Raw genomic sequence first — 9,240 nt, forward strand, 5'->3', positions numbered from 1 at the left:
ACATACTACTCATATCATTCCACTGTTGAGACTAAGATCCTGGATTACATTACATTGTTTTCTCTCATTTCGTTTCTTTCCAGAAACCGTATTATTATACGAGTTGACCAGATCAATAATCATATCCTTCACTAAGTGATATACGTATATTAATAGAAACTTAATGGATAATGCTAAAGAGACAAAAAAAAACAAAAACTAAAATTTATTTTATTTAATATTTATTAATTACTGCAGTAATTAATGAATACTAAATAAATCAAATTCTGGCTGATTTTGGTTAAACTTTTTTGCTTACCAAACATTTCTGAATCTAATATACTATTGGCGCTAATAGATACATTTAACCTAATCACTTAGTACCTCAAAAGCCATGCCAATACAAGTATTTGATTAGACGATGTTATAAAAATTTCAGTGTATAGCAATTAAATTCATGCTATAAAAAAAAATAGAGACAACCTAGTGTATAAACATTCCACATTAACACAGGATCTGAAAAAAAAAAGACCGCATCTAAATTAATGGCATACTATATTATATTTTATATGTCAGAAACCGTACAAGATCTACGACTCTTAGGAGGAAGGATAAGGTGCAACATCTTTGGATAGCTATTGATTATGACGTGTTGTCCCTTCAAATTGCGTAATTCTACCGACAGATTTCATTAGTTGACTGAACCCTACATTGGGGGGGTCATCTTTTGATTGCCCTCACAGTCCATTTTTTGAATTCAAATAACAGCTTTTGGTTAGACAATCAATCAAAATGCCACCATTGTCAAATTCAACAAAGTATAAATAAATTCCAAAATGTCATCCATATGATCACACCAAACAAAGCATGCCCCATTGATCTACTACATAAATAATGGTACTATTTTTACAAATAGAGACCAGTAAATCAATCGGCACTTATCAAAACTGGTTCCTATTCTCGAGTGCCATGATCTAATGTAGTGAAACCAGAATAAGGATGAAAATGTAACAGCAATCCATCTAAAAACTAGAGTGAACAGAGATGAGAATCGTACTCTCAGCTGAAAGGGTACGTACAGCTGCCCAAATGTTGAAACAGGCGGGGAAAAAAATTTTCTTTGCTATTCTGAAGTAGGCGTGGCAATAGCTTGTTGGATTCTCCGTTGATGAACATCCCAATTATACACGCGAGCAATTGTAACCTGATCCAATATAGAACAAAGATGAAGTACAACAAATATTCAATGTTAGGAACTTCATCCAATGTTGGGGTCATGAAAAATTTTGAAAATGTGAGGACTGAATAAACAAAAATGTGTTGTCACTGTATGTCCTCATCTGTTGGGTAAACAAGAGTTTCATAATATATGAAAATGAATGTAAAATGATAATGCAATATTGAAATAAATACACTGATCTATTGATCATCTCTCAATTTTCACTTCCTTTTCTATAGTTCCTATCTTCTCATTTTACATCTTCCAAGTTCCAACCAAGAGCTCCCTAAAGTATTGAAGGCATTGTGATGCATGCCATATTCACATTTGACAATCAAGCATGATGAACTTACAGACACATGCAGAGCACCTGAAAAATAGCAATCTAACCTGAGTTACTGTAACTTGGTCCCTCAAGAACTCCAGATCAGTAATCAGAACTTCTAAACTAGCTCTAGCATTTTCCAGGTTTTTCTGTAACAGAGCAGTAGCCTGCAGCAGATTATATCGGCAGTTATGTACCCAGAAAACCTAAAAAGAATGAAGAAATGAAAATAACAACAAAAAAATAACAAGGAAGGACCTCTTCCAATGAATATTCCAACATAACATTTGCTCCCAGCCACAAACAGACTGAGTCAGTTTCCTCTATGCGAGCTCGCGAATATATTCCTTCTGACACTTCAAAATCAGCAAGAAGTGCCTGCAATTGAGTAGAGTAAAACATAAACCAACTAATATGTGGTACAGTGTTTACCGAAGAAATTAAATTAGACTTATTATTATTTTTAACATTTTTCAGTAACCAAGTATCACAACCAGAGGCAGTTTTTTAATCCAAAGAGATTTCCAATTGAAAAATCGGGAATCAAACATAAATTGGAATACAAGGCAGTGGACTTGGCACCAACATAAATACTAATGCATGAGCAGTGTATGACCGTATTCGTATGTAGTCACAGCATCAATTTTCTACAAGAGGATGACAGCAAGATAAAAAGAAAAGAGATAAGGGGGAATGTGTACACAAATCACAATAGTTGATTCTCAGTCAATCGAGGTTGAGATAATGAATAAAACTATTGGGGGTTGGCGATAGACAAATACCAATGAAGTCTTTTTTCCCCCTCCCCTTCTTTCCCCACATGGTACAAACAGGAACACATAAAATATTATATTTAAACCAGTGAAAAATCTAAGGAAAATATAAATTGATGGCCTAAACAAGAAACTGAAACAAGTAATAGAATTACAAGTAAATAATAATATGTACAGATCACAAATCTAAATTCTCTCAAAGCCCAACCTAGTTGGAAAACAGAAGAAAGGCCTTGGTGGTAGTTGAACATAAATCTCAACGATTGGTAAATGGAAATTGACACAGTACTAGAATATAACAGTAACAAATCTAGAATATCTCAAATAAAATATATCATATCTTAGTCAGACCACTACGTTGAGCAGAGGCTACAGTTGTTAATCAGGTGTTGCCTTCAGAGTTCAGACAAGCAATAAAGTTCCTTAGTTCCATGCTCTCACCCTTTTATATACCTTCTCTAATAACAAGGGGGATAAGGAGCCGGGAAATCTTTTGTATCGACACTATACAATTAACAAATTTCATGTGTCTAGAATAGCAAACTGGACAACTATCTAACACATTTTCTTCACATATAAATACCAAAGTATACTTTTACCTAAACAACATTTACCATCATATTCTATAATATTTGGCAATTTTTATGCAAAAGCAAACACAAAACGAACCTCACCAGTACCCTTCTTAGCATGCAATGTGCCAACAACATCTAAGCACTTCTCAATATCTGGTATCTTTGCCTGTTAACGCAACGAATAAATAACATCAGTAACTGAATATGAAGAGAAAAAGGCAGTGCACACACAGAGAGACACAGCATTAGATTTACTTAAAATTGATATTACCAGTTGATAACGAATCAATTGGAAATTATTGCTTTTATTATTTTAACTAATTATAATCTCGTCCAGATGTATAAAGTTGCTTTCAAATGTCCAATTCATGCTTGCTTGCTTCCATAGCAGTTATTGTTAACCCCTTAAATCATCACTACTAATTATTGCTTCAAACAAAATTCAAATTTAAATACTTTTCATTCCTATTGAAATTTTCAACAACAAATATAGCAAGAAAAACTAAAAAAAAAAAAAAGGTACATGCTACGCCAATGTGCAAAGTGCAGATAAATGAAGCAATGAAACCTGAAGATCCCTCTGCTGAGCAAGAAGCTTCATTTCAACTAACTTGTATTGCTGAAGCCTGCAAGAAAAAAAGTGCTGAGGTGATTTCCAAAGGCTTGTGAAAATAAAAACCGAAACTCCGCCCAATGCATAACAGAAACTCAGAAACAGTGCATATAAGTGTGTGAGTTAAGCTTACATTGGATTCGGGTAAGCTTAGATTGTTGAAAGTGTGTGAGTTAGGTTTAGGAAAAGAGTGATTAGGGTTTGAAGCTAAAGAGATGAACGATGAAGATTGACCTTTCTTGAAGGAAAGCGAGGGCAGAGTTGACATCAAGACCAGATTGATTGAGATAAGTTTGAACATCTTCAACGAACTGAGCACCCGGAATCCCTCTCCGCTCCGTAACCGCCGTTCCCGACGCTGATGATGAAGACGCCATTCTTCGTTCTTCCCTTCAACCAACCTCAGATGTCTACTCTCAAAATGTCAGCTCTCTGCTCCTTTCCATTGATTCTCCTCTTTTTGCTTTGGGCTGTTCTCTCCTCTTATGGGCCTAGGCCCATTTCTATTAATGGGCCGATTTTCAACTGTTACACAGTCAGGTTATATGTATATCCGTGACAAAAAAAAAAGATATATGCATATGAGTATGAAGCCTGTGAAAATGTCCGTGTTATTAAAGCCCATGGACAAATTAAGAGGAAAAAAATGTCCATGTTATAAAAACGATACAGTGTTAATTTGTATAAACCATATTAGTTTCAGTTTTCACTATTGGGCTTTAAATTTTTTTCTTTTTGAGTTGACATTCAAATTAAACTCTCAGTTTTTACCTATTGATCAAAGTAATCTATTAATATTTAAACTGATTATAAAAAAAATTGGGTCTTCTAGTATTAAATAATAAATCAAATTAGTCTCTTGTCTAATTAACATTGTTAACCGAAAGCTTATATAAACATTAACCATCATGTGACATGTTAATCACACAAGTTGATATCATAATTATATATAAAAAAAAAAACAAATCGAACGACCAATTTAATCGAAAAATCGGCAATTAAATCTTAAACCAATCCGATTCGATTTTGAGGCTGTTTAAGTCTGTGAACTAGTTAAAATTTGGCAAAACTAATCAAATTCGGTAAACCGATTGGGTCACACTCTGGTGTTTGAGAACTTCACAGCTCTACAATACTCCAGCGTGCATCCCAAGTCCATAAGTCCATCATATTCTGGCACAGAAAATACCAAAATTTCAAAAAGGAAGATCCAAACCTAGATCCTATAGAATATAACACAATTTCGACTAAATTTTCAAAGTGGATCTCAAAATTTGTGTTGCGTATTAATTTGATTTTTGAGATTTCAATTACACTAATTTAAACTTCTAGATTGAACTCTGAACTACACATAAATTCCTGACCCAATTTCAAGCGTGAGTCAATAATCAAAAAACTGATGTGGCATAACCAGTATCACGTGACACAATATAACGACTACTGACGTGGCTATTGATGTGAAATTTCCTAATCTGATTCCTAATCTTTGGTCCCAAATTATAAATCCTAAATATTATTCTTCTTTATGTGCTTCATTTACTTCTTCTTCTTCGTTCTCCTTTTGCTGTTGTCTCCATAAATAATCGTCACAGTAATAGGAAGCAGAAGCCACGTCGCAAAGAGCTCAAAGCAGTCATCATCGACGGCAAATTAGAAGAGGGGGTGGCTGGAAAAGCTTATGCAGAGAATAAAAAAGGTGAAATTAAAATGAACTAAACATAAAAGTTTGGCAAATTAAAAACAGATTTTATAAATCTGAGATTCATGATCCAAGTTTTTGGTTTAAGGTTCTTGGTTATGGTTATTTTTGTATTAATGATTATATTAAAGAGCTGAGAAGATAATAGTGAATTCAGTGGCATCATTTTCATGTACTATCCGTCACAATGAATGGGAAAAAATCTTTAGCAATATTTCATGTGTTATCAGTTCTCATATTCCTTTATTCTGTTATGGTTACATACTCTATAGTGAAGTAAATACATTCAATATATTTATAAAGAAAAATATAGAGAAATAATTTTTTTATAAGCCAATATAAGCCAATTCTATTATAATTTAAATTTTATAAATAAATAAAAATTAAAATTTAAAATTTAAAATAAAAAAATATTACATTTATTCTAATTACATTTATAATACACACTAAAAACAATCCATAAAAAACTTAATTTCTTTCCATTCATTTGGAAACAGTCAAATCTCTTCCCCCATAAATCCACCGTCTCCACGCATTTTCGACGCCACCGCCCACCGATCACCGTCATGTCTTTTGTCGAGCTGCGTGATCTCGTTCACGCGCCCGGTCGAAGCCGTCGCCCACCGTCTCGACGCATCTACACCGCTGCGGCCCTCATCCGTTGCGACGTAGCCATCGCTGGTCTCCATTCGCGACGCACGATCAACTACTCTGATTTATGACAACTCCTCAATTCACGATGCTAGAGCCTCTGTGGCTTCCTCCTCGTAACGTGCCATATTTTTAGTTATTAATCTTAATTTGGTTAAATTTTAATTTAGTCTATAATATTTTAAATATTTTATTTCAATCTCAAAATATTTTAAACGAATTTAATATTATCTAACCGTTAAATTTGATAAAAATACTTAACATATTAAAATATTAATAACATTTAATTTTAGTATTTAAGTAAATTAAAATTGACCAACTAAAATAAAAAATAAAAAATAAATGTTACAAAAATATTATTAAAATAAAAATAAAATATTAAAATATCATATTAAAATTTAATCCAAACATTTAAAATGGAAATAATACTTTATCCATTATTTATTCGTCCCAAAGTAAAGAAGCATTTTAAGTAAGGTAAGGAATTAAGATGTTTTAATATTTTTAATCATGAATTTTAATCATAAATATGAAAATATATACATAATAATTAAGATTAATACCTAAAAATATCGAAAGATCTTAGTTCTTTGGCGTATCTGAAAATGCATCCTATATCATATATGTATTCATCAAACTTCGAAGAAGAGGAGAATTACTATACCTAGCTAGGCATATATCAATATATATTTTCTCTAATTTGTTGATTCTGTTGGAGACAATGAAATGCCAAAGGAAAGAGATGGGGACCAATCTTAAGGAAATTATTTCTATCAATGACCTTTTTTTCACCGACCTACATGTCTGAGTCATGCACATGAAAACTTGAAATTGATGAAGGACCACCAAATTAAACCAGAAATAAGACGAATTTAATTCTAAGATATATCTTTATTAACTTGTGTACGTGCCTTATGTAAGGGAGCATCGGCATGGCCCCTACACAAAATACAGGGTAAAAAAAAAAACCGTCTTACTTTCAGTCCCAGGTAGACCTACCTATATTTGTATCTTCCTATCCTATATATATATATATATATATATATATATATATATATATATATATATATATATATATATATATATATATATATATGGTAAATTTTAGTCTACTCTTCTTATAATAACATGTAATTTACCCTCTATGACATGTCATCTTTTAATTGGTTGCTATGTTAACTATGATTAAATTATTAGTAATTAAATTATAGCCCAAAGTAGGTGATTATGTAATTAAATATCTCCAAATTTAATTTCAATACTATCCAAAAATCCCATATCATCATCACCATCACTAACATTATCATCATCATCATCATTATTTTCATCTTCTTTTTCGTCTTCCCCTTCTACACTATCATCATAAAAAGCCATCATAATCGATTTCACGTTTTTAAATTTTAAGATTTTCTAAATTTCGCAAACGTAAACTTAGTCTCACCTGGGCTAGATTCACAAAACAAAAGCAATTTTTATAACTAAACACAAAGAACACAAAACACAGAACACGACCTTACTTGAATAGGATCTATTCTATAGGCTCGTACATCTGTATCCTTGAGTTCTAAGAAGACAGGAACCAAAGTCTGGCGGATGAACTATGCCCGTGAGGTCAGAGTGTGATTAATTGTTCAAAAGCGCATGCCATCTGAACGGTGGAGGATCGTTCGCGCTACAACCTTGTAGTCGAGATGATCTCACGGTGTTCTGACAGACTCAAATCTTTTTTCCCTAGCCATTTAATTAGTTATTTTCTCTAAATACTTATTTCCTGGTTCATCAAAATATGGAACACCCAATAAGTTGATTTTTTCTTTCAATTTCAGAGAAAAATGGGACCGGAGTAAATTGAATTTTTACACAATAATAAAAATATAACTTTATTTTTTAATGTTTATAGAAATTATATATGTATCCCTCTTATAAAAATATTTATTAATTACAAAATTATCCTACTTTAGTTAACATATTAACTCTTATTGAGTTAAATTAACTCAAACTAAAACTAAGCATCCAATTAAAACATGTCACGTTACGAAGGGTAATTTACATGTTGAAATAGAGGGAGTTGGATAGAACTCATATATATATATATATATATATATATATATATATATATATATATATATATAAGAATTAAGAAAGACTATATAACCAATATATTTTTTGGGTGTCATATAACCAATATTTTTAATCAATCACATGTTCATTTTTTTTTTTTTGGAAAGAAAAAGCATATATAAGTGATTAATTGATTTTCTTATTTTTGTGGGATTAGCTAAAATTTGAACAACTTGCTCTAGATATCTGATTTTTGTTTTTGCCGTTTAAATTGTTAATACCAGGTCTGTGGTTTAAAAAATTGGCCGCACAGTAACTATTTTATTTTATGGTATTTTTACCTTCTTAATTTTTATTTTATAAATAAATTTTGATGTTTAAATTGTTTGACTTGGTATATGTATGTTTTATGTAATAACTTATGATTCTCTTATACCTTATTTTAATTATAGTAAAACTATTTTACTAATTTTTGGTGATTTGTAGTTTTTATTTCTCACGTTAAAAATAGTTTATAAATTAAAATATTAGTATATTATTGGTGCTACCATTTATATGAGTGGATATTGATATTTTTCTAATTTTTATTACAAATAGAGAATGGTGTGTTTTCTTTCTATCAATTTTTGTATTTCTATTAATAATTTTATTACATCAATTTTTTTAATTTGATAAGAAAGAGTATAAAGTAATTTTATTTCAATACTATTTTGTATTTCTTTATATGAGAATTATTTTTTATAATTTATATATTCTCATATCTATTCTTATATATTATCATAAGTTTTTTATATCTATACCTATCTATTATCATAAGTTATTAAATTTAGTTGCATTGAATGTGAACAATTTGATTTAATTTTGTCGATTGAATCGCATCGAAGTAGCAATAATTCTAAAATATTATAGTAAAAAATCAAATTTAATATTTTCAAATAATAAATATTATTTATACACCATCTTTAACTATTAAACTGTATGTAATTGATTTTATATTATATAAAATAAGATAATTTACACATTTAAAATAATTGGAGTTCAAATTTACACAAATACAATATTCTCAAACAGTTTATATTTCGGTCCTAACTTTAATTTATGTAAATCATTTGAGGATATTATATTTGTATAAATTTAAACTCTAATTATTTTAAATAAATAAATTATCCTATAAAATATATATATTTAGATATATAAAAGCATAATTTGATAGAAACAAAATATCATGTAAGGGTTAATACAATATGAAAAATATTATAAGTTCATTAGAATTTATTATTTTGATCATTATTTAATTATTAACTTAATTTTTTAGTTTAATTTTTTTTAATGATCTAATAATATA

General features: G+C 30.2%; 1 protein-coding gene and 1 pseudogene across 1 annotated transcript; one reads left to right on the top strand and one right to left on the bottom strand.

The window, feature by feature from the left end:
- Positions 1-780: 780 nt before the first annotated feature.
- LOC112703141 (prefoldin subunit 3) lies at positions 781-3,936 on the bottom strand. Its single transcript, XM_025754467.3, has 6 exons — positions 3,719-3,936; positions 3,440-3,497; positions 2,966-3,037; positions 1,782-1,901; positions 1,589-1,690; positions 781-1,183 (listed from the first exon to the last, which is right to left on the bottom strand). Exons 1-6 carry the CDS (start codon positions 3,859-3,861, stop codon positions 1,103-1,105), a joined length of 576 nt encoding a protein of 191 aa, XP_025610252.1. The 5' UTR covers positions 3,862-3,936; the 3' UTR covers positions 781-1,102.
- Positions 3,937-7,341: 3,405 nt separating this feature from the next.
- On the top strand, positions 7,342-7,551 carry LOC112714810 (small nucleolar RNA U3; annotated as a pseudogene).
- Positions 7,552-9,240: the final 1,689 nt, after the last annotated feature.

This window comes from Arachis hypogaea, chromosome 1, assembly GCF_003086295.3.
Source record: "Arachis hypogaea cultivar Tifrunner chromosome 1, arahy.Tifrunner.gnm2.J5K5, whole genome shotgun sequence".
Lineage (NCBI taxonomy): Eukaryota > Viridiplantae > Streptophyta > Magnoliopsida > Fabales > Fabaceae > Arachis > Arachis hypogaea.